General features: G+C 39.1%; 2 protein-coding genes across 6 annotated transcripts in view; one reads left to right on the top strand and one right to left on the bottom strand.

The window, feature by feature from the left end:
• Nucleotides 1-3720, top strand: part of LOC111146810 (vacuolar protein sorting 13 homolog B) — a 755552-nt gene extending 751832 nt beyond the window's left edge. For all 4 annotated transcript variants that reach the window (XM_022502501.1, XM_022502502.1, XM_022502500.1 and 1 more), the window contains one exon: nucleotides 1435-3720. In XM_022502501.1, the coding sequence (XP_022358209.1) occupies nucleotides 1435-1683 (249 nt within the window). In that variant the 3' untranslated portion in view covers nucleotides 1684-3720. The remainder of the gene's footprint in view (nucleotides 1-1434) is intronic.
• Nucleotides 3721-3798: 78 nt separating this feature from the next.
• Nucleotides 3799-26559, bottom strand: LOC111146812 (cytochrome c oxidase subunit 6C). 2 transcript variants are annotated; one of them, XM_022502505.1, is made up of 4 exons: nucleotides 26482-26559; nucleotides 25246-25372; nucleotides 16598-16726; nucleotides 3799-3914 (listed from the first exon to the last, which is right to left on the bottom strand). In XM_022502505.1, the coding sequence occupies exons 2-3, from the start codon at nucleotides 25357-25359 to the stop codon at nucleotides 16613-16615; spliced, it is 228 nt and encodes a 75-aa protein (XP_022358213.1). In that variant the 5' UTR covers nucleotides 25360-25372; nucleotides 26482-26559; the 3' UTR covers nucleotides 3799-3914; nucleotides 16598-16612. The 2 variants fall into 2 exon arrangements, with proteins under 2 accessions (XP_022358213.1, XP_022358214.1); XM_022502506.1 differs by having other exon boundaries at nucleotides 25246-25369; nucleotides 26482-26545.
• Nucleotides 26560-27011: the final 452 nt, after the last annotated feature.

The following is a 27011-nucleotide window of genomic DNA, read 5'->3' as shown; positions in this document are numbered from 1 at the left end:
GCATTTGCTTTTCTTGGTTAAATGCAGCCATTTTTAGGGTAATAATTGCTTAATATGCCTGGCACATTATTGAAATCCCTTATGAGAGAGGCTCAAAATGAGTCAGAAGGTCAATTTATTCCTTGGCCGGGTTCCTTTCACAGCACGGGTTTTCCTGTGCTGCTGTTCAGGAGGAGCAATTAAGACTTTCTGTGTATTCAAAGCTTTCCAGCTGAATTCTGACCCCATCAAATGATATCATCGGAGTTCTGGCTTTTGCCTGGTGGTACACAGCTTTCATCTGTCAGCGAAACTTTGGGGGCTTTTCTTTTCTGTCCCAGGCTTAAAAATACGAGATGCAAACAGTACCAGATGCCCTACTTACTTCTCTGGCAGCCCCGCCACTCCTTACCATCCCACTGGCTTTTGCAGCTTTTAAGACACCCTTGGCTGCACTGTTTCCATGCCCTACACAGAAACACAGAAATTCTTTATACTACTACTTGAGAACTCGAAAGCCCTTGTTAAAAATGTTTTTAATTCTTCCAGAGTGATCTTGCCAACATTTGGTAGGCACAGACCACTGAAAGGTCAGTGGCTACCTGATTCCCACAGATCAGCGGCTTACACTGGAAACTTCTCAGTCCACATGATCTACGCACTAGACAGCTACAGAATTTCAGGGTGGGAAGAATTTATAGGTCCAACTGCCTTTGATGGGTGCTTTCTCAGAAAATCGCACTTAAGAACTTGGGTAGTATATCTCAGTTCTCCTATTCAAGTTCCACTGAAGATGAGCCAGACTTTTATGAACCATAAATGTACTTTGCATCCTCCCTTTTTTTCCATAAAAATTTCCCCTTCCTCTGCCCAGTTTTTTTATTTTCTCTGGCTTTAAATCCTAGTGTTTATAAAAACAGAAAATGTTACAGTTCAAAAGGTATTTATTTTTTTAAATGCTCTGTCCAAAGCCACTGGTTTGAAAAGAGGTTCTCTTTTCCACGATTTTTTTTCTGTCAAACTGAAGAGGTTCAAGGAGACAAGCAAACAAAACTTTTATTTCAGGTGCGAGTTTAATGTTGATTTAAGCGGAGGAAAGACACTTTTCTCCTTTGTTCCTGAGCTCCTCCGTAAAGGGCAGTGAGAGATGTTTAACAGAGTAAAATGTTACAAATTGTCAGCTTCAGACATCGAATTTTACACACCAAACGCTTATTCAAAGGAGGCCGTCCTAACAGTCTCCTGCAGAGCCTCCTGTCGTACTCCTGCAAGTGCAATGTCATCACCACAGCTCAGAGGAAAAATAAAAAGCACTGTTTGGGACAAAATGGCTTTATTAGAGTACCTAAAGGCATAAAGTATAGATGTATTAAGGCAACAACAGAAGGAATAATTTGTCACGAAATGTCATTATGAGGTTTTGGCAGCTGAAGACTCTTTATTTTTGGATCCCAGGTGGACGGAGTCCGGGAGAGACTGTCGGAACAACAGTACAACAGACTTGTGGACTACATCACAAAGACATCTTGTCACCTGGCTCCCAGCTGCTCTCCCATGCAGACCCCGTGCCCGGTGGTGGCTGTGGAACCTCTCCCCTCCACTGTGAAAACATACCATTATCTGGTTGATCCGCACTTTGCTCAAGTCTTCATTAGCAAGTTTACCCTGGTGAAAAATAAAGCCCTGAGGAAAGGGTTCCCTTGAGTCCCCTCTAAGGTGGTGCTGGTCCTGCTTGTGCAATTTATTCCTGAAAAGGAAACCGAACTAGCTCTAATAACATCTAATATGAACACAAAGCCAACACTTTACTATAATTATAGGTAATTTCCCAGCCTCTTCTAAAATTAATTCAGATTCTTCTCCCTAAGAAAACACCTTAAAATGCAATGATTAAAAAAAACTTGTTCCTTTCCAATTTGGAGGCCGTGATTAATGTTGTCATCTCATCACATATATATACTACTTTTTGCTGTCTAATGGTATTTGCTAAAATGTTTACTATAATTAAGATCTGTTAACTCTGCTCTAACAAAAAATGTGGTCAGGCCTTAGAATGGAGAGACTGGTTAAAACTTCATTCCCAACTGCATCCGTTTCTAGGCTAAGACAGTCTTTTCCTTATATTCTCAGCTGCAAACGTTTGGAATCTTTAAACGCTTAGGATTTTATTATTTAACTTGTTAAGTTTATTACTTAAAATGTGATGCTCTTCTTTAAGTGAAACCTGCTATGTATATTCCTCCTTTAAAGCCTGCAGGTTACTGAAATTTATAAGACCTTCTCATGACTGTCCAGGTACACTAGAAAAAATGTTTCACCAGTTTATCTTTTAGCAAGCAAGCTTATGTGTCTACCAGAGAAAACAGACCCAAAGGGCTCAGATGAGTTTCTCTAGTTCCATAAAGAAAACGTGCTACTAGGAACTAACACCCTCTTGTGGAAGGGGTTTTAGCAGGAGGATAGTCATACTGCCCTGGGGTACTACAGGGGAGTGTTAACCTTAACAGTAAACCAATCCAAAGAGTTTATTTTTAATTCCTTAACCACAAAATATTCCCAATGTGTGATATTATTTTTCCATTTAAGAATGGGTTTTTATCAAGATCTTGGGTCACCAGATATCATCTTTAATATTCAGTAAAAATCTCACTCTGATTAAAACATTTTACTGATTACATCCAAATCTGGATCTACAATCTATTATGTACAATTGTGAGATGCTAAGAAAATTCAATTTCAAATGCCTACTAATTTTTAATCAAGTCTCACATGTCATCAGGCATAAGAAGTCACTGTGTAATTGTTTCTGGAAAGCAGGACTGTTTATGAACAATTCGGGCTAAATATGGAAAAAACTGATTTTTCCATTAGTTTGTTGTGTTACGCTCATTTAGGAAAGTGACAGCTTTGTCAACCTCAAGGGTTAACTATTTTTAAGAATGTAAATATGTATTAATCAATGTATCTTTTATGGTCATTTTGCATACTACTTGTAAGAACTGTTATATAAATTGTTGAAAATAAAAGGAATCCTTGAATTACTGACCACACATAAATGTGTACTGTCACCAGGTGTTTTTCAAATGCAGGTTTTCACCAATTCCTGGGTTTAATACAGCTCACATTATTAGGACCCAAGAATTTTGCATTAGTTAAAAAGGCTAAGAAACAGTTTTTGTTATCCTAATAAAGTACCAGTGATAAAATCAGCTTAGGTTAAAATAGACTTAATTTTTAAAGCTCTCTGTAGTATCACTTTGATCACAAAAAAAGCACTAATAATTAATATGGGGGTAAAGATCCTCCTGAGACCTCCCCACAAAGTTCCCATACTCTTATCATTAACTGTGACTACTCTAATACTTTTTCTGGACTAGGCATATATTCCATATCCATAAAATGTATTATGGTATTTTCCTAGACCAGATATATATTCTAACTTATATACACTTACTGTTAACTCTTCAAAAACAACTGGTATTTTAATTATCTACTGAAACTGGTGGTTGATCCATCAGGGCTACTAAACAGTGACAATGAAGCCCAAGGACATATTTTACTGAAAAGATGTTCTCTGTCCCTTCTAAGAGGACACAGTTTAGTGAGTGGTCTTACAGGCTCCTGTAGACTGCAGGACGAAGAAAGTGCACCTACCAGTATTTCAGTGAATTAAACACCAGAGCAATGAAAAATATTCGAAGACAATGGTAGTTTTAAGAAATGTTAAAATCAAGTTAATCATCCTAAGGTTCATAAACACAGTTAAAATCTCCAACCCTGAGTTATCAGAATAATTAAACAGAAACCTACTGTCCAAAGTATTTGTTAGTTGTTTATTTATCAAGACAAACTATTCCATAACCCAATATTCGTGCTTCATAGTTCAGGAACACAGGTCAGTGACAAACTTCAACTGAACTCAACCCAAAGAAATTCTGTGGAAAAAAAAAACAGTGGCTTAAGTTAATGACAATATTCTCTTAATACCTCACCACCATTAAAGTCACATGAGGTCTACTCCTACTAGTGGAGCCTATACTTTGCTCACTCACGTTCTGCCCAGGAGAAAACCATTTCTGGGCACAGTACACCTTACTCTAATTTCTTATTTTTCATTGACCAAATTTTACCCTTTTCCTCCCTCTCAAGTCCACTCTCCTCCATTCCTGTCTCATACCCACATACTGTTCTTAAAAGCAGCAGCCCACCTGTTCTAAACAATATTTCTATTCCTGTCTCCAAATCTGTTTTTCTTACTGTTTTTTTTTTCCCCCTTACTGGCTTTTTTAATGAGAATATAACTTCTCACTTAAAAAAAAAATAAAAATATAACAAACATTTACAAATTAGACTGCTAACATCTCATGATGAAATGCATACCCACTGTAGAAATTGTGAAAATGTCAAAGTTGCAAGAAAACAGCAATGTTAAGAGTCCATACAGAACCATTAATATTTTCTTGATCTTTTTACCTTCAGTCTTTTTTCTGTGCAATTTTTATTAAACAGAGATCACCTTTATGTAAAATATTTTCTATTTATATAAATAACCTCATGCTACTTTGTGAATATCATTTCTAATGGACATCATGTCCATGGTATGAAAAACTAATTCCTTATCAATTTTCCAATGGCTGGAAATAAAGTTCTTCCTATTTTTTGTAAGTAATAAAGTACATACTTTATGCACCCATCTATCTGCATTCCAGATAGTTCCTTTAATTTTAAATTAGGTAGAAGTTACTATGTTCATATTATCCTTGAGTCTTTTAAAAAACTAAAGTCAACTGCAGCAGGTCTTCATACCCCAGGAAAATCATTCATATATACACACGCATACACACCCACACACCACTATGCACACCACAGCTGGAATGCTCATTCAGGAACATTTTGCCTAAAAAGATAGCTGACTGACATTTCCCTTGTCAAATCAAATTCACATAGGGGTAGTGGATGGAATCATTACTTAAGCTGTTCTAAATGCTTTAATGTTAAGCTTGAATAAAGTTAAATACATGAATGATAAGACTGCAGAGTATCCAAAGTTTCACATGCTTTCAGATTCAGTGGACATTTCATCAGCACACAAGTCACTTCTTCACTGTCAGCAGAATCTTATCCATGAGGCCTAAGGACTTTGTGGATTTAACAAACCAAATCAGAATCTCTGGAGGGCCACCTAGTCACTTATGGAATGGACACCTAGCTAAACTATAAAAGGAGTCAAAATTCTTTTAAGTACTTCTAAAAGTACTTTAAAGCACATTTTCCTAATGCCAATCTAGCAAGCAACAATAGCATAACGTACAATGATTCTGAATATAAAGAATTGAGAGAACACTAGAAACCAGTTAAGAAGCTGCGGCAACCAAACATTAATACAACAAAAAAACATAAAAGGCCAGGAAATTTCATGGAATTCTTTCACTCTTGCCTCACCCCCTTCTTGGTGCAACACAATGTGATCAGAAGGAAACTGACCAATTCCTGGCTCCTCCCACAGGATAGAAGATAAAAATTAAAATTGCTTGCAACATTCTGACTTGTTTTCACAATAAAAGCACTTAACAAAATACCTAGGAATAAATCTAACCAAGAAGATGAAAAGACCTACACTCTGAAAACTGTAAGACATTGATAAAAAGAATTGAAGATGATACAAATAAATGGAAAGTCATGGATTCAAGACCTAGAATTGTTAAAACATCCATATTCCTCAAAGCGATCTAGAGACTCAATGTAATCTCTTATCAAAATGCCAACAGCATTTTTCAGAACCAGAACAAAAAAATCCCAAGATCTGTATGGAACCACAAAAGATCATGAACAGCCAAAGCAATTGTGAGGAAGAACCAAGCTAGAGATATCAATCCCAGATCTGAAAATACACTACAAAGCTATAGTAATCAAAACAGTATAGTACTGGTACAAAAACAGACACAACAAAGATTAATGGACGAGAATATAGCCCAGAAATAAACCCATACTTATGTGGTCATTTAGTCTACATGACAAAGGAGGCAAGCATATACCAGGGAAAAGACAATCTCTTTAATAAATGGCACTGGGAAAACTGGACCACTTTCTTATGCCACACACAAAAATGAACTTTAAAGACCTAAATGTGAGACCTGAAACCATGAAACTCCTAGAAGAAAGCATAGACAGTAATCTCTTGGATGTCAGCCTTAGCAACATATTTATGGACGTCTCCTCAAGCAAGGGAAACAAAAGAAAAATGAACTATCAAAGGAAAAGCATCAACAAAATAAAAAGGCAACCTACTGAATGGGAGAAGATATTTGCAAACCAAGTACCTGATAAGGGGTTAATAAAAGTGTATAAAGAACACCAAAACATCAAATAATCCAACTAAAAATAGGCAAATGATCTGAACAGACATTTTTCCAGACGACACACATGGCCAACAGACATATTGAAAGATGTTCAATATTACTAATCATTAGGGAAATGCAAATCAAAACCAGAATGAGATAACACCTCACACCAGTGAGAATACTAGTATCAAAAAAAAAAAAAAAAAGATAATAAATGTTGGTGAGGACGTGGAGAAGAAAACCCTGGTGCGCTGTTGGTGGGAATGTAAATTGGTGCAACCACTATGGAAAATAATACAGAGGAAGGGAGGAACAAAGATGGCAGAGGAGTAGGAGATCTAAATATCATCAGGTCCCAGGAGTTCAGCTAGATAGTTATCAAACCATTCTGAACACCTACAAACTCAACAGAAGATCAAAGAGAAGAGCAGCAATTCTAGGAACAGAAAACTGACCACTTTCTGGAAGGCAGGACGTGCGGAGAAGTGAATCTGAGGCTAAACACAGGAAGAGAGACCGTGGGAGCAAGGGCTGGCTCCCAGCAAGCAGTACAGCAGTGGAGCACAAAACTGGAACTTTTTTAGAAGTCTTCTCCACTGAGGGACGTCGCTCCAGAGGCTAAGTGGAGGGTGGAGTCCTTGCAGGGACAGTGTGGTCTCAGGACCCAAGGGGCCAAAAAAGACCAGGGGTGTCTGAGGGTGCAGAGCTCTCCAGTATCAGAACGGGGAAGCCAGCTGCAGAGACAGAGCCGAGAAGTAGGCTCTCAGCTCAGGGTTACCTTAAACCGTGATCCAAAGTACAGTCAGCCACTGCTCTTCAGGCAGGAACCCCACAAGTGGCAGATCCAAAGGGACCCTCATCCTTCCTCCTCTAGGAGGAGTGTTATGGGAGCACACTGCAGGAATCTGCTGGGTTTGGAGACTCCAAATGGGACCATGTGCCAGAGACAGAAACACTCAGTCACAGGCCAGGTGATCATGGAGTGTGGCCAGAGACCAGGGAGACAGGAGTGACTGACTGCTTTTCTCCGAGGGCGCACTGAGGAGTGGGGCCCTGAGCTCTCCCGCTCCTACGGGGCCGGAGATTGGGAGGCTGCCATTTTCATTCCTGTCCTCCAAAGCTATACAGAAAGCGTTCTGGGAATAAAAGCTACCGAGAGCAAACCTGAGATTACTTAGCCTGGCCTGGCAAGGGCAGTGCCTTGGGCAGACATCAGAGAATCACTGCAACAGGCCCCTCCCCCAGAAGATCAGCAAGAACATCCAGCCAAGAACAAGTTCACGTATCAATGACAACTGCGGAACTCCAGAGCTAGGGGAAAGCAACACAAAGAATTCAGGGCTTTTTCCCTAGTATTTCAAAGTTAAATTTTTTAAATTTTACTTTTCTCACTTTATTTTTTTAAATTTTTCCTCTTTCCTATATTAACGTTAACTATTTTATCTTAATACCTTTTTAAAAATTTTTAAATTTTCATTGTTATAGTCATATTCTACCCCTTCACTTATTTTTTGTATACGTGTAGCTTTTTGTATACGTATAGCTTTTTCTTTAAAATTTTGGGATACAGTTTCTTCTAACAGATCAAAATATACCCTAAATCTAGCGCATGGCTTTGTTCCAGTCTCCAGCCTGATCACAGTCTTTTTTTCTTTTTTTAACCAACTCATCAACTCCCTTCTTAGAATCTTTTTTCATTTTCATCTTCACAGTCCTATTCCAACCCTTCATCATGTTTACCCTTATTTGTATATATATACAAGTTTTTCTTTCTGTAAAATTCTGGGAGGTAGTTTCTTCTAACAGACCAAAATACACCCAAAATCAAATGTGTGGCTCTGTTCTATTCACCAACACACACACACATATATATTTTTTTTTTCTTTTTTCCCCCTTTTCTTTTTTTCCCCCCTTCTTTTCCCCCTGGTTTTGGGTCTCTTCTGTATAGTTAATGTATATCTTTCTGGGGTCATTGCTACCCTCTTAGTATTGTGCTCATTCATCTATTCTTATCTAGATACAATGACAAGGCAGAAAAACTCACCCCAAAAAAAGAACAAGAGTTAGTACCAACAGCTAGGGACCTAATCAATATGGACATCAGTAATAATATGTTAGAACTAGAGATCAGAATGACGATTATCAAGGTGCTAGCTAGGCTCAAAAAAAGCATGGAAGATACTAGAGAATCCCTTTCTGGAGAAATTAAAGAACTAAAATCTAACCAAGTTGAAATAAAAAAAGCTATTAATGAGGTACAATCAAAACTGGAGGCTCTTACTGCTATGATAAATGAGGCAGAAGAGAGTTAGTGATATAGAAGACCAAATGATGGAAAATAAAGCTGAGAAAAAGAGACAACTACTGGACCACGAGGGGAGAATTCAGGAGATAAGTGATACCATAAGATGAAACAGTATTAGAATAACTGGGATCCATCCCAAAAGAAAAGGAGGGAGAGAGGTATATCGGAGCAAATCATAGAAAAGAATTCCCCTAATTTGCCCACGGGAACAAGCATCAAAATCCAGGAGGCACAGAGAACCCCCTTCAAAATCAATAAATATAGGTCCACACCCTGTCATCTAATAGTAAAACTTACAAGTCACAGAGTGACAAGGAAAATCCTGAAAGCAGCTCGGGACAAAAGGTCTACAGCACACATACAACAGGGGATATTAAATTAGATTGGCAGCAGGCCTATCCAGAGAGACCTCTCAGGCCAGAAAGGACTGGCATGATACATTCGAGCACTAAACGAGAAAAATACGCTACCAAGAATAATATACCCAGCTAGGCTGTCACTGAAAATAAAAGGAAAGATAAAAGGCTTCCAGGACAAACAAAAACTAAATGAATTTGGAAACACCAAACCGGCGCTACAGGAAATATTGAAAGGGGTCCTCTAAGCAAAGAGAGAGCCTAAAAGTAACAGACCAGAAAGGAGCAGAGACAATAAACAGTAACAGTCACCTTACAGGCAATACAATGGCACTGAATTCGTATCTCTCAATAGTTACCCTGAATGTAAATGGGCTAAATGCCCCAATCAAGACATTGGTTATCAGAATGGATTAAAAAAACAAGACCCACTGATATGCTGTCTACAAGAAACTCATTTTAGACCCAAAGACACCTCCAGATTTAAAGTGAGGGGGTGGAAAACAATTTACCATGCTAATGGACATCAAAAGAAAGCTGGGGTGGCAATCCTTGTATCAAATAAATTAGATTTTAAGCCAAAGACTCTAATGAGAGATGAGGAAGGACACTATATAATACTTAAAGGGTCTGTCCAATAAAAGATCTAACAATATTAAAGATCTATGACCCTAATATGGGAGCAGTCAATTATATAAACCAGTTAATAACAAAATCAAAGAAACACATCAACAATACTACAGTAATAGTAGGGGACTTTAACATACACACAGACACACACACACACACACACACCATCGAAATGGACAGATCATCTAAACAAAAGATCAACAAGGAAATAAAGGCTTTAAATGACACACTGGACTAGATGGACATCACAGATATATTCAGAACATTCCATCCCAAAGCAACAGAATACACATTCTTCTCTAGTGCACATGGAACATTCTCCAGAATAGATCACATCCTGAGTCATAAATCAGGTCTCAACCAGTACCCAAAGACTGGGATCATTCCCTGCATATTTTCAGACCACAATGCTCTGAAACTACAACAAAATCACAAGAGCGAAGTTGGAAAGAACTCAAATACATGGAGGCTAAAGAGCATCCTACTAAAGAATGAATGGGTCAACCAGGAAATTAAAGAATTGAAAAAAATTAATGGAAACAAATGAAAATGAAAACACAACTGTTCAAAATCTTTGGAACACAGCAAAGGCGATCCTGAGAGGAAAGCATACAGCAATACAAGCCTTTCCCAAGAAACAAGAAAGATCTCAAGTACACAACCTAATCCTATACCTAAAGGAGGAGAAAGAACAGCAAAGAAAGCCTAAACCCAGCAGAAGAGAAATCATAAATATCAGAGCAGAAATCAATGAAAGTAGAAACCAAAAGAACAATAGAACAAATCAACGAAACTAGGAGCTGGTTCTCTGAAAGAATTAATAAGACTGAGAAACCCCTAGCCAGACTTATCAAAAAGAAAAGAGAAAGGATCCAAATTAATAAAATCATGAATGGAAGACGAGAGATCACAACCAACACTAAAGAAATACAAGCAAGTATAAGAACATATTATGAGCAACTATACATCAGCAAATTTGACAATCTGGAAGAAATGGATGCATTCCTAGAGAGAGACATTTAAACTACCAAAACCAAACCAGGAAGATCTAGAAAACCCGAAGAGACCCATAGCCACTAAAGAGATTGAAGCAGTCATCAAAAATCTCCCAACAGGGGCGCCTGGGTGGCTCAGTGGTTAAATCCTCTGCCTTCGGCTCAGGTCATGATCTCAGGGTCCTGGGATCGAGTCCCACATCGGGCTCTCTGCTCAGCAGGGAGCCTGCCTCCTCCTCCTCTCTCTCTCTGCCTGCCTCTCTGCCTACTTGTGATCTGTCAAATAAATAAAAAATAAATAAATAAATAAATAAATAAATAAAATCTCCCAACAAACAAGAGCCCAGGGCCAGATGGCTTTCCAGGGGAATTCTACCAAACATTTAAAGAAGAATTAATACCTATTCTCCTGAAACTGTTCCAAAAAATAGAAATGGAAGGAAAACTTCCAAACTCATTTTATGAGGCCAGCATTACCTTGATCCCAAAACCAGACAAAGACCCCAGCAAGAATTGCAAACCAATATCCTTGATGAACATGGATGCAAAAATTCTCACCAAAATATTAGCCAATAGGATCCAACAGTATATTAAAAGTATTATTCACCATGACCAAGTGGGATTTATTCCTGGGCTGCAAGGGTGGTTCAACATCCACAAATCAATCAATGTGATACATTAATAAAAGAAAAAACAAGAACCATATGATACTCTCAATAGATGCTGAAAAAGCATCTGACCAAGTACAGCAACCTTTCTTAATCAAAACTCTTCACCGTGTAGGGATCGAGGGTACATACCTCAATATCCTCAAAGCCATCTATGAAAAACCCACAGCGAATATCATTCTCAATGGGAAAAACTGAGAGCTTTTCCCTTAACGTCAGGAACACAGCAGGGCTGTCCACTATCACCACTGCTATTCAACATAGTACTAAAAGTCCTAGTCTCAGCAGTCAGACAACAAAAGGAAATAAAAGGCATCCGAATCGGCAAAGAAGAACTCAAATTCTCACTCTTTGCAGATGACATGATACTTTATGCGGAAAACCTGCAAGACTCCACTCCAAAACTGCTAGATCTTGTACAGGAATTCAGTAAAGTGTCAGGATATAAAATCAATGCACAGAAATCAGTTGCCTTTTTATCAGTTGTATTTCAATACACCAACAGTAAGAAGAAAAAGAAATTAAGGAGTCGATCCCATTTACAACTGCACCCAAAACCATAAGATACCTAGGAATAAACCTAATCCAAAAGGCAAAGAATCTATACTCGGAAAACTATAAAGTACTCATGAAAGAAATTAAGGAAGACACAAAGAAATGGAAAAATGTTCCATGCTCATGAATTGGAAGAACAAATATTGTGAAAATGTCTATGCTACCTAAAGCAATCTAAACTTTTAATGCAATCCCTATCAAAATACCGTCAATTTTTTTTCAAAGAAATGGAACAAATAATCCTAAAATGTATATGGAAAAAGAAAAGACCCCAAATAGCTAGAGGAATGTTGAAAAAGAAAACCAAAGTTTGTGGCATCTCAATTCCAGACTTAAAGCTCTATTACAAAGCTGTAATCACCAAGACAGTATGATACTGGCACAAAAACAGACACACAGATCGATGGAACAGAAGAAAGGGCCCAGAAACAGACCCTCAACTCTATGATCAACTGATCTTCGACAAGGCAGGAAAGAATGTCCAATGGAAAAAAGACAGTCTCTTCAACAAATGGTGTTGGGAAAATTTGGACAGCCACATGCATAAGAACAAAACTGGACCAATTCCTTACACCACACACAAAAACAGACTCAAAATGGATGAAAGACCTCAATGTGAGACAGGAACCCATCAAAATCCTTGGAAGAGAATCCAGGCAGCAACCTATCTGACCTCAGTGGCAGCAACTTCCTCCTAGAAACAATGCCAAAGGCAAGGGGAGCAAGGGCAAAAATGAACAATTGGGACTTCACCAAGATAAAAGGCTTTTGCACAGCAAAGGAAACAGTCAACAAAACCAAAAAAGACAGCTGACAGAATAGGAGTAGATATTTGCAAATGACATACCAGATAAAGGGCTAGTATCCAAAATCTATAAAAAGCTTATCAAACTCAACACTCAAAAAACAAATAATCCAATCAAGAAATGGGCAGAAGACATAAACAGACATTTCTGCAAAGACATCCAAATGGCCGGGCGCCTGGGTGGCTCAGTGGGTTAAGCCGCTGCCTTCGGCTCGGGTCATGATCTCAGGGTCCTGGGATCGAGTCCCGCATCGGGCTCTCTGCTCAGCAGGGAGCCTGCTTCCCTCTCTCTCTCTCTCTCTCTCTCTGCCTGCCTCTCTACTTGTGATCTCTCTCTGTCAAATAAATAAATAAAATCTTTAAAAAAAAAAAAAAAAAAAAAAGAATAATAAAAAAAAAAAAAAAAAAAAAGACATCCAAATGGCCAACAGACACATGAAAAAGTGCTCAACATCACTGGGCATCAGGGGAAATACAAATCAAAATCATAGTGAGATACCACCTCACACCCATCAGAATGGCTAAAATTAACAAGTGAGGAAACAACAGATGTTGAGAAAGGGGAACCCTCCTACACTGTTGGTGGGAATGCAAGCTGGTGCAGCCACTCTGGAAAACAGTATGGAGGTTCCCCCAAAAGTTGAAAATAGAGCTACCCTACAACCCAGCAATTGCACTACTGGATATTTACCCTAAAAATACAAATGTAGTGATCCGAAGGGGCACGTGCACCCAATGTTTATAGCAGCAATGTCCACAACAGCCAAACTATGGAAAGAGCCGAGATGTCCATCAACAGATGAATGGATAAAAAAGATGTGGTATATACATACGATGGAATACTATGCAGCCATCAAAAAAACCCCAAATCTTGCCATTTGCAACCACGTGGATGAAACTAGAGGGTATTATGCTAAGTGAGATAAGCCAATCAGAGAAAGACAATTATCATATGATCTCTCTGACAAGAGGAATTTGGGGGGGGTATCATGGTGGGTAGGGAGGGGAAAAAAATGAAACAAGATGGGACCCGGAAGGGAGACAAACTGTAAGAGACTCTTAATCTCAGGAAACAAACTGATGATAGCTGGGGGGGGGGGGGGGGGGATAGGGGGGCTGGGTTATGGACACTGGGGAGGATATGGGCTATGGTGAGTGCTATCAATTGGGTTAAGACTAATATTTACAGACCTGTACCCCTGAAACAAATAATACATTGTGTGTTAATAAAAAAGGAAGGAAGAAAGAAGGAAGGAAATAATACAGAGGTTTCTCAGAAAGTTAACAATAAAATTACCATATGATCCAATAATTCCACTATTGGGTACACACAACTATGCACGCATACAAACATACATACACAGTGAAATACTATGAAGCCATAAAAAGGAATGAGATGTTGCCATTTGCCACAACATGGATGAATCTACAGGATATTATGCTAAGTGAAGCAAGTCAGGAAACAGACTCCTAAATACAGAGAACTGGGTGTGGGGAAGGAGAGGAGTGGGAGATGGGAAAACAGGTGAAAGGTTTTAAGAGCTAAAACTTCCAGTTATAAAACAAGTCATGGAAATGAAAAATACTGTACAGGGAGAAAAAAATAAATAAATTAGGAACAGATGCAAACTACAGCAACATAATAAAAGCCATATATGAAAAGTCTACAGTTAATATCATACTCACTGGTCAAAGCCTGAAAGCTTTTTCTCTAAGATCAAGAAAAAGATAAGGATGCCCACTTTTACCACTTCTATTCCACAAATGACTAGAAGTTCTAGCCAGATCAGACAAGAGAAAGAAATAAAAGATATCCAAATTGAGAGGGAAGATTTAAAACTATCTCTGTTTGCAGGTCTTACATGCAGAAAATCCTAGATTCCACACAAAAAACGTGTTAGAATAGGGGCTCCTGGGTGGCTCAGTTGGTTAAGCATCCAACTCGATTTTGGCTCATCATGATCTCAGGGTTGTGAGATCAAGCCCTGGATCAGTATCCACGCTAAGCACGGAGCCTGCTTAAGATTCTTTCCCTCTCCCTCTCCCCCCAGCTTGCCCACAAGCACATGCTCTAACAAACAAAAAAACCTGTCTGAATAAACTAAATGAGCAAAGTTGCAGGATTCAAAATCAACACACAAACACCAGCTGTGTTTCTATCCACTAACAATGAATAATCAGAAAAAAAAAAATTAAGAAAACAATCCCAATTACGATAGCATCAAAAAAATATGTACAAATACTAATCAAGAATGCAAAAGACCTACATACTGAAACTACAAAACACTACTGAAAAAAATTAAAGACATAAGTAAATGGAAAGGCATCTCATGTTCATGGAGTGGAATACTTGTAATTGCTAAGATGTCCGTGTTACCCAAAGTGAGCTACAGAATATAATGTAATCCCTTATCAATATCCCAATAGCATTTTTGCCAAAGTAAAAAAATCCACCCTAAAATTCATATAAACTATCAAAGGACCCTGAATAGCCTAAACAATCTTGAAAAAGACAACGAAGTTGAAAAACTAACACTTCCTAGTTCAAAACTTACTATAAAGCCACAGTAGTCAAAGTAGTGTGGTACTGATATAAAAACATAAACAAATGCAACAGAACAAAGCCCAAAATAATCCCTTACATATACAGTAAAAAAATTACCAGCAAAGGTGCCAAGACAAATGCTAGTGCGAAACTGGATATACATGAAAAAGAAAGTTGTACCCTTTTCTTACCTCATATCCCAAAATTAACTCAAATGGATCAAAGACCTAAAACTATAAAACTTACAAGAAAATGTAAGTTTCATGACATTGGATATGGCAATGATTTCTTATAGGACACCAAAAACACAGGCAACAATAAAAATTACATAGACTCCATCAAAATTTTAAATGCCTGTGCAAAGACGACAATCAACAGAATGAAAAGGTAATCTACAGGACGGGAAAATATATTTGCAAATCATATCTGATAAGAGTTTTGAAGAACTACAACACAACAACAACAAAAACCCCAACAAATTAAAATGGGTGAAGAATTTAATTAGGTTATTTCTCCAGAGAGGACATATAAATGAGCAATAAGCATGAGAAAAGATGGTCAACATCATTAACCATTAGGAAATGCAAATCAAAATAAAAATCCAGTACCACCTCACACCCATTAGGATGGCTACTATGAAAAATAACAGAAAAAAACGTATTGGCAAGCATGTAGTGAAACTGGAACCCTTCTGCACTACTGACAGAGTATAAAATGGCACAGCCGCTATGTTAAATAGAACAGTGTTTCCTTTCAACATTAAAAACAGAACTACTATATGATACAGCCGCTCCACTTCTGGGTACATACCCAGTATTAAAAGGGGTTTTAAAGAGGTATTTGCACATATCATAGCAACATCATTATTATTTGGGGTGGGGGAGAGGGCAGGCTCCACACCCTGCTCCATCTCACAACCCTCAGATCATGACCCAAGTGAAAATCAAGAGTAAGACATATAACAGACTGAGCCACCCAGGCACCCCTAACATAGCAAATTATTTACAATAGTCAAAAGGGGGAAGCAATCCAAATGCCCATTAGAGGTGAATGAATAAGCAATATGTGGTATATACATACCATGGAATGTTATTTAGCCTTAAAGAAGGAAATTCTGACACATACTGTAATGGATGAATTCTGAGGACATTATGTTAAGTAAAATAAGCCAAATATTATAGCTTATCAAATACTACATGATTCCACTTAAATGAAGTACTTAGTCAAATTCAGAGACACTGAACAGAATGGTGGTTGCCAGGGCATGGGGGGAGTAGAGAGTAATTCAAAAGGTCATCCCGCAAGATGAAAAGAGTTCTGGAGATCGGTTGTACAACAATGTGAATATACTTAACAATCAACGTATTTTACCATAATTTTTAAAAAATTTTAAACAGTAATTCCAACAGCGACATTACCTTTACATTCCAAAATCACTTTGCACTCTGAAAGATACCAGCCCTCCTCATCTCCTCAAAATCTTTCATGGAATCGTAATTTCTGTAGAAATCTGCATATGCCTTCTTTCTTGGTTCGGCCACAGCAAACTAAAAAATAACATATCCCATTAGGGCTTATTTTTTAAGCCATTTTAGAAACAATATCCAAAGACAACATAAATCATGATGTTTGTGTTTACCTTTAACTTGAACTCTGTATTTCCTAAGACAAAGTTGGAGGCACTGACACAGATGCAAGGGAAGATAAAGCAACCTCATGGAAACTACTCAACAAAGGGGTCTTCTTCGCCTGGGGACAGATTATTCCTTTTGCTGGGTGTGGGTATGCAGACTGGTTAAGAGCCAAAGGAAGATACCCAGAAAGCTAAAATGCTTTAGGAAGAAGACAGCAGCGTTCCCTCCAGCAAAACCTAGTATCTCCAAAGCTGACACATGCTAATATATTCTGGCTCAATTTAACTTAATTAACTTAAAATATTAACTTCAAAGGAGTGAGATCAATTCTGTCCCCATCAGCCTCTGAAAGACACCAGAAGCTTTCTATCTGGCAAAAACAGTTCTGGGTGATTTACACTTCAATATCATTTAAGCCCTTAGGATATATATTGATCTGTTGTACACAGGAGGAAATGGGACTCAGAATATAAGTGACCCAGTTAAGGTCTAGGAAGAAGCACTAGGTTCAACCAAGATTCAAACCCAGGTCTGTCATGTGGCAAAGATTTTTATTTTCCACAAAACACTACCTAGTAGATTTCAATGTGTGGGTTATAATCCAAAATCATATCCCATCCTGCATATAAAAACCAGTAAAAAAATTCTCTAAGTGCCAATCTACTTCCATTTAGGTACTGCAGAAATACATGGAATCATGACCTTTGGTACTTACAGTCAGAGTCCTTTACTTGATCAGTTTTCCTGCCTCACCTCCTATGAAAATTCCCAACTTCTTCCAGTAAGACCACGAGACAGGAGACCCAATGCAACCCTCTGAACCGAGGCCAGCATATTACCCAGAAGGCAACTGAGTATTTGTTAAAACAAGAATATATTCCTTTTAAAAATATGGTAGGATGGGGAACGTGGGTGGCTCAATCATTAAGCCTGTCTGCCTTAGGCTCATGTCATGATCCCAGGGTCCTGGGATTGAGCGCCACATTGGGCTCCCTGCTTGGCGAGAAGCCTGCTTCTCCCTCTCCCATTCCCCCTACTTGTGTTCCCTCTCTTGCTGTATCTCTGTCAAATAAATAAAATCTTAAAAAAAAAATAAAATTATGGTAGACTAAAATAAAGTAAAAGGCTCAGCGAACCCCAAAATAAAAGCAAATGGATGTTATAACCCCACCTAAATTATTTTGTTTTCTGTTACACTTAAGACTTTTTTAAGTCTGAAAAATCCAGACTTCAGCAACAAAAAGAATACAAACTATCAATTTAGATCCACTACACCATGAGTTCCTTGAAACCCATAAAATCTATATATGAGGCCTTATACAAATAAGCAAATACCTGAAGATTTAGGAAAGGTCTAGTTCATATAACAGTAATTACCTATGGAAAAAAAATCTATTCAGGATTAAGCACTGCTCATTTGCCTCAAAATCTAACCCATATTAAGGAATTTAGACTTAGCAGATTAACTTAATCAAAATGATTTAATGGATGGTGACTTTATGTAAAAGGCAAAGAAGATGATTAAAACTGGAAAAATCAGTTAAAACTGAGAACAAAATGAAGGCCAAATCTTTAAAAGCATTCAACACTAAGTGCATAAGGGAAATGAAGGATGCAAGCATCTACCACGGGAACAAAGTTTATACCCGCCTTACTCTTTAGTAACTCTAGATCCCTCAGTGCTTTGTGTACTTTCCTTCCACTCAAACACTAATTAACTATACACAACACTGACTAATCTACCAACCAAATTTTAAAATTTTTCATTCAGAACAGACTGACAATTGGTCTGACATGGGCTCTTAATTTAGTAGAACAGACACAACCTGAAGCAAATATTACTTAAAATACAATGTTTCCAATATTTTACAGTCTGGTACAAATGCCTGAGAACCTACCAGAACACTACCAACACATCTGGAGGAAAAGGCTGCAACTCCAAAAAATAACATTTGAGTGGGCCTTGAGGATACACTGGAATCTGCCACACAATGGGATGAAAGACATTCCTGTTGTGTACAAACCCATGGGAGAAAGCAGAAATTTTCTAATATCAACTAGTTATAAAGGGCGGAGGGCTGGGTGTATTAGGACTGCTGGGAAGACGACAGAAAGGCAGAAAAAGCTAATCACAAAGTATCTTAAAATCAAGACCAAGTTTCAGCTATCACCCAGAACCCATTAATAAGTGATGAAACCACTTTAGAAGACTGCAGCCAGTAGTTGATATATTTCTTACTATAAGTCAAAATTTTGAAAGCCACTGCACACTACACATGCAGGAACTCAATACCATAAACAGATCTATTCTACAGGCGTAAGTTAGAAGTGGCAAGAATCCACACAGGTTACCAAGGCCTGAAGTTTGATAGTGACAATGAGAGTGAAGAAATGACTTCCCCAAATTCCTCTCCTCACTCCCACTTCATTTACTCATCCATCCATCCACCCTTTTCCCATAAACATTTATTTCATGCCCACTACATGCCAGGTAGCAACTCTCTCAAGGAGGATGTATGTAAAGGGTTTACATTTTTATGCCTGTATCCTCACAGAGTCCCAAAGCACAGACCCTTAGTGCTTTTGCTCAAGTTGTTCTCCCTCCCCTCAGCACTTCAAATTCACCCTAACTTTAAAGGCATAAATTCAACCTGCTCTATCGAAGAGCATGCCGAAGAGTATGACCCACAATACCCCACACCTACTGAAAGAAAAACACAAAAGCAGCCATCAGCTATCAGAGTATGGTCCTAGTACATGGAGGACAGGGTCCTTCTTGCCCACCCTCATTCTTGCAAACTGTCTATAATCTGCTCCAGGAACAGCTCTGAGAAATGAAATGTCCTTTTATTTATATTCTATTTTATAATAAATATCTAATTTTTCACCCCTCCAACCTGACTCTGACTTCTTTAAAAACACATATTTAGAGGTATATATGTGCATTCAGTATACTCCAAAGCCCCTGAACTCTACAGCACTTAACACTGTACTAAATTTCAGACACTACATCTTATTCAACAGATACTTTACAGCATCTATTTGTATATAAGGCAACAGACAGTGGGATGCTACTGTGAACAAAAAAGGAACCTTGCTCTAAAGAGGCTCCCAGTCTACTAAAAACAGAAGAAATAAGCAAAAAAAATTAAGTACAAAGCACTGCAAACCTCTAACTCATGGACCATTATGACACATGGTCATAAATACATTTACTATCATAAACAATTTTATAGAAAAAAAGTTGTAAATATAAAATTAAGACTTTGAGAAACACAAAATGCATAGAGCATTCTGGGAAAAAAGTGAGAGTAGGAACACCAAGAATCTCTCGCCACCAACACAACTGCGCTAGCACAATAATGTAACTCTCCTGACACTCTGGATCTCTTGAAAGCATACAATTTCCAAAGGAAGGCTTAAATCCTAAATTGTGGTCAGGTTAATTTCATTCACTTTCAGCTTTTAGCAACTTAATAGCTAACCATTCCCCACTCCCAAGGCAGACAGCTGTGCAGGTGTTCCTGGAGCGGTTTACAGGAAGCCTTCTGGAACAAAGATGGGCAAGAAGGACCCTCTCCTCCCTATACCAGGGATCTGCACTCTGATAGCTAACTGCTGCTTTTGTTCAGAGGCCCAGACTTCTTCCCCTCTCTCATTTTTCTCATTTTCTCCTTTTGGGAGCCTGACATTAAAGACTAGCACATTCAAAGGCATCTACACATACACTCCTCACAGAGACTGCAGAATGGATTAAAAAATGACCCAACTATATATGCTGCCTGCAACACTTATTTCAGATCCAAAGACAAAAACAGATGAAAAGGGAAAGGGTGCAAAAAGATATTCTATGAAAATAATAAAAAAAGAGACCAAGAGTGGCTTTACTAATATCAGACAAAATAGACTTTAAATCAAAAAAGACTACAAGAAGGACGCCTGGGTGGCTCAGCGGGTTAAGCCTCTGCCTTCAGCTCAGGTCATATCTCAGGGTCCTGGGATCGAGCCCCGCATCCGGCTCTCTGCTCAGTAGGGAACCTGCTTCCCCCTCTCTCTCTGCCTGCCTCTCTGCCTACTTGTGATCTCTGTCTGTCAAGTAAATAAATAAAATCTTTAAACATCAGAGGACATGAACAGACATTTCTGCAAAGAAGACATCCAGATGGCCAACAGACACATGAAAAAGTGCTCCACATCATTCGGCATCAGGGAAATACAAATCAAAACCACAATGAGATACCACCTCATACCAGTAAGAATGGCTAAAATTAACAAGTCAGGAAAGGACAGATGCTGGCGAGGATGCAGAGAAAGGGGAACCCTCCTACACTGTTGGTGGGAATGCAAGCTGGAGCAACCACTCTGGAAAACAGCATGGAGGTTCCTCAAAATGTTGAAAATAGAACTACCCTATGACCCAGCAATTGCACTGCTGGGTATTTACCCTAAAGAAAGAAACGTAGTGATCCGAAGGGGCACGTGCACCCGAATGTTTATAGCAGCAATGTCTACAATAGCCAAACTATGGAAAGAACCTAGATGTCCATCAACAGATGAATGGATAAAGAAGATGTGGTATATATACACAATGGAATACTATGCAGCCATCAAAAGAAATGAAATCTTGCCATTTGCGACGACGTGGATGGAACTAGAGGGTATCATGCTTAGCGAAATAAGTCAATCAGAGAAAGACAACTATCATATGATCTCCCTGATATGAGGGAGAGGAGATGCAACACGGGGGGTTAAGGGGGTAGGAGAAGAGTAAATGAAACAAGATGGGATTGGGAGGGAGACAAACCGTAAGTGACTCTTAATCTCACAAAACAAACTGAGGGTTAATGGGGGGAGGGGGGTTGGGAGAGGGGGGGTGGGATTATGGACATTGGGGAGGGTATGTGCTATGGTGAGTGCTGTGAAGTGTGTAAACCTGGCGATTCACAGACCTGTACCCCTGGGGATAAAAATATATTATATGTTTATAAAAAATAAAATTAAAAAAAATCTTTAAACATTTAAAAATAAATAAATAAAATAAAAAGGTCACAAGAGACAAAGAAGGACTTTATACATAAAAGCTTCAACACAGTAAGAATTTATTCAATTAGAAAAATTTACTCACCTAATAACACCAGCGAAGTATATAAAGCAAAAAGTGACAGAACTGAAGAAAAAAATAATTCTACAGTAATACCTGAACACTTCAATACCCCAATCTCGGGGCTCCTGGGTGGCTCAGCGGGTTAAAGCCTTTGCCTCAGGTCATGATCCCAGGGTCCTGGGATCGAGCCCCGCATCGGGCTCTCTGTTTGGCAGGGAGCCTGCTTCCTCCTCTCTCTCTCTCTGCCTGCCTCTCTGCCTACTTGTGATCTCTGTCAAATAAATAAATAAAATCTTAAAAAAAAAAAATTACCCCAATCTCAGTGACAGATAAAACCACACCAGACCTAAATAAGGAAATAGAGGACTTAACTCATTACACCAACAAAATCTAACACAACCCAACAACAGAATACGTAATCTTTTTTAAAAAACAGTGATTTATTTATTATTTATTTGAGAGAGAGAGAGAGAGAGACTCCACAAGCAGGAGGAGGAAAAGAGAGAACCAGTCTCCCCTGCTGAGCAGGGAGCCTGACGTGGGCCTTGATCCCAGAACCCTGGGATCATGACCTCAGCTGAAGGCAGACACTTAACTGACAGAGTCACCCATGTACCCCCAGAATACACATTCTTCTCAATTACACATTGGATATTTTCTAGGACAGACCATATACCAGGCCATAAATTAAGTCTCAAAAGATTTAAAAAGACAGATATTATACAAAGTATGTTCTCTGATCACAATGGCATGAGACCGGAAATCATACAGAAGGAAAACTGGAAAATTCACAAAACTGTGGAGATTAAGCAACAAACTTTTAAACCACCAATGGGAGAAAGAAGACAAAACGAATGAAATCAGAAAATATTTAGAGACAAATGAAAGAACAAAACACACCAAAATTTAGAGGACACAATGAAAGGAGTGCAAAGGTGGGGGAATTTTTGGCTAGAAACACATATATTAAAAAACAAGAGAGATCTCAATCAACAACCTAACATTACAACTCAAGGAACCAGAAAAAGAACAAGATAAATAGCTAGAAGGAGGGAAATAATAAATATAAGAGCAGAGATCAACAAAACAGAGACTGGGGGGGGGGGGGACCGAGAAATCAACAAGGCCAAAAAAACGGGTTCTTTAAAAATATCAAGAAAACTGACAATCCTTCTGAATGAAGAATACAAATCCTTCTGAAATCTTTCCAAGCAGCTGAAGTGGAGGAACACTTACTAATTCATTTTATGAAGCCAGCATTACCCTGATACCAAAAACAGACAAAACACTACAAGAAAACTACAGACCAAAATCCTCTATGAACACTCATGCAAAAAAAAAAAAAAGAAAAGAAAAAAGAAAACAACAACAAAAAAAAATCCCTTAACAAAATACTAGCAAACTGAATTCAGCAGCATATTAGAAGGACTGTATCCAATTAACAAGTGAGGTTTATTCCGGGAATACATGGATGGTTCAACATACCAAGGGTCCAACATACAACATCAATGTAATATATATTAACAGAAAGAAAAAAAAACCCACAGTAATCTCAATTAATACAAAAAGGCATTTAACAAATTCAATATCCTGTCATGATAAAAACACTCCAACTATAGGAACAGAATCAAACTACTTCAACATAACCCATATGATGTCTACTCTTGTTACTTCCATTCAACACAGTATTCTAACTTCTAGCCAGAGCAATTAGGCAAGATGAGAAATAAAAGGTATCTAAATGGGAAAGGAAGAAACAAAATCATCTGTTTACAGATGATATATGTAGAAAACCGTAAAAATTCCACAGGGAAAAAACCTGTTAGAACCAATAAATAAATTCAACAAAGTAGCAGGATGTAAAATGTCAGACAGTACTACGGAAACCACCAGGCTGCCTGAAAAATTACACACAGAATTACCATATAACCTACCAATTCTACTTCTGGATATATGCTATAAAAAACTAAAAGCAGAGTCTTGAAGAGATACCTGTAACCCATGTTCATAGAAGCATTATTCACCATAGCTAAAACATGGAAGCAACTCAAATGTCCATCAAAAGTGAATGAATAAGTAAAATGTGGTACAGATATATAATGGAATTGTTTTTAAGATTTTACTTATTTGACAGAAAGAAAGCACAAGCAGGGGGAGCAGCAGGGAGAGGGATAAACAGGCTCCCCACTGAGCAGGGAGCCAGACGTGGGGCTCGATCCCACGACCCTGGTACCATGACCTGAGCCAAAGGCAGACACCTTACCAACTGAGCCATTCAGGTACCCCATACAACAGAATATTATTCACTCTTTAAAAGGAAGGAAATTCTGACATATCCTACAATATGGATAAACCTAAGGGTCATTATGCTAACTAAAATAAGCCAGTTAAAAAAGACAAAATAATATATTACTCCATTTACATAAGGTACCTAGAGTGAGTCAAAATAAGATACAGAAAGAAATGTTTGACAGAATGGATGGAGAAGGGATGGATAGTTTGTTTTACAAGATGAGTTATGGAGATAGGTTGTGGGGATGGTCATACAACATTATAAATGTATTTAATACCACCAACCTGTACACTTAAAAATGGCTAAATTTTATCTCTAGTTTACCATAATATAAAAAATATATTAAAAAAAAAAAAGCCCCAAAAGGCATAATGTTAAAATCCACAGAAGGCACAGCAATTAAAATGCAGTTCTGTGGCAACAAATTCTTCAAGCTGCCAAACACCACCTTCCGCATCCCTCTGCTTTAAAAAAATTATATCCTTGTGTTACGGGCTGAACTGTCTTCCAAAATTCATGTGGTCTTAAGACCATAGTACTTCAGAATGTAACAGTATTTGGAGATAGGTCTTTAAAGAGATAAACTAAAATGACCTTTGGAGGGTGAGTCCTAATCCAATATGACTAGCATCCTTTCAAGTGTAAATTCAAACAAAAATATGGTAACAGAAAGACTGTGTGAAGATAAAGGGAGAAACCCATCTACAGGCCAAGGAGGGAGGCTTCAAGCGATATCAACCTCGCAGCCAAACTGATCTTGGATTTCTAGCCTCTAGAACAGTAAATACACTTCTGTGTTTTAAGCCGCCCAAGGTGTTGTACTTTGGACCCTAGCAAACTAATACAGCTTCCTTTAAAGATGGAGAAGAAGCTATCTGGAGAATATGAGGTATTTTCCTCTCACACTGAGTTAAGTGGGGGAAGGAAGGGAGCACATTAGAGGAATTTCTTTAAAAGATTCAGAACTACTTATGAAAATATTTTCAAATTTAAAACACACATTTTTGGACCAAAACAAAAATCAAACATACGTACCTTATAGAAAGCTGCAACCCCCAGGGATACAACGAAGGCTCCAACAACATGAAATCGCAGACGCTTGGCCAGAAGGCCTCGCATCTGAGGTTTCGTCAAAGCACTGGAAGTCATGGTAGTTATTCTCCTTGATAAGTAAAATAATAAAAACTCTGAGAACACAGTAAGATATCTAAAGAACTCTTACACAAAATTCATTTTAGTACCCAGAGGAGCACAGGCATGATTCCTCCCACAAAACCTAAGGTGTTTATTTTATTATTTTTTTAAGCCTAAGGTGTTTAAAGGTTTAGTCTGCTTCAGGGTTTCGCTGCCTCCCGTCCCCCCAACCCCGCCCCGCACGCTGAACAACAATCCTAAATAAGCAAGGTCACTGCGGCAAAGTGGGGAGCAAAAACTACAAAAATCTCCCAATCTCAGTTAAGATAAGCAGGGGCTCTAGACTGACAAGTGCAAACGCATTTACAGCCATTTGCTCTTCTGAGAACTTAAGTATCAGCTTATTAGTCCCATTTTATTGACCAAAAAACTAGGGCACATGGAGGTGACGTGTAACTCTTCCAAGGTCACGGGGTAAACGATTTAAACTCGGGCAGAAGCCCAACCCTGGCCTCCAGGGCCCACCTAGCGACTGCTGCGCTGTCCCACAGGCCTTAGGCCCAGGAGGCTGGAGGGCTGGGATGAATGGCCGTGGGAGCGCTGGGAGGCTGCAGGACGCTCACCTTTCCCTCCGCCCCCCTCCCCGCCATCAGGCACGGGGACCCTTTTCCAGCTTATGCAGGCGAGTCACCAACGTTACCACACAGCAAGCAAGCACCGACCGCGAGTAGACGCTGCTGTTTTCCCCACGTTGCCCCTTTGCCTCGCGACCCCCTGAGGAAGAAACCACCACTCCCTTACCACGGGTGAAAACCCTGGCGCCAGACAAGTCAAATGACCTAACCAAGGTCACACTGGGGAAAAAACACAGCGGAGACCAGGCGGGCCAACCGCCTCCGAATCCCAGTTGCTTCCTCCAGACAGCTGCAGCGCACCCGGCCCCGGCGACCCCGCCGCCTGCCCGCAGCCCTCCTGAGGCCGCGGCGGGGGCGTGCAGGGGTTGACCCCTATGAGAGGTGAGGCTCCCCGACCGCAGAAATACGGGCAGCACTCAACTCCAGGGATGAGCGAGGGCAGGCAACGGAACGCAGCAGTTAGGTGAACCCTGAGGAAGAACGCAAAAGCAACACGACTCACCTCTACACCAACCTCAACCTAACGTCCTTCCTAACAGATAATGAAATGGACGGCGTTCCAGCCGTGCGCAGGCGCAGAAGAAGCAGCGGCGGAAAGGACCCAGCGACGGTGGCCGGAAGAGTTCAAACGAGCTCCGGCGTGCCTCCCGACTTTCGCAGCTCTAGTTGAAGTGCGTGGTTAGTTTCTTCCCTGTAAGAGCTTGGACTAAAGGCTTGACCTTCTAAGTCGGTTTCCATAGTAATTTGGAGATATTAATCTTACTCAGATACAGAGTTGATCTGAGTTTATTAGAGATACAAGGATATTCAGTATGTAATATTTTTAAATTTACCTTACAAATACAGTGCAAATTATCCTGGGCCCATGCATCCCGCAAACCATGTGCACAAACTGTCATTTTCATTATTAACTAACTTTATGCGAATAATCGTTTGGTTTGGGTAAAGGGTTACTAAGACAGCCAAGTTCTAGGAGCTCAGAGCGCAGCCAATGAAACCGACATAAACAGATTAGTATCAGTCCCAAGTGGT

This window comes from Enhydra lutris, unplaced genomic scaffold (genome assembly GCF_002288905.1).
Source record: "Enhydra lutris kenyoni isolate GAN:26980312 unplaced genomic scaffold, ASM228890v2 scaffoldscaffold14, whole genome shotgun sequence".
NCBI classification, from domain to species: Eukaryota; Metazoa; Chordata; class Mammalia; order Carnivora; family Mustelidae; genus Enhydra; species Enhydra lutris.
This window is presented reverse-complemented; position numbering and strand designations above follow the sequence as displayed.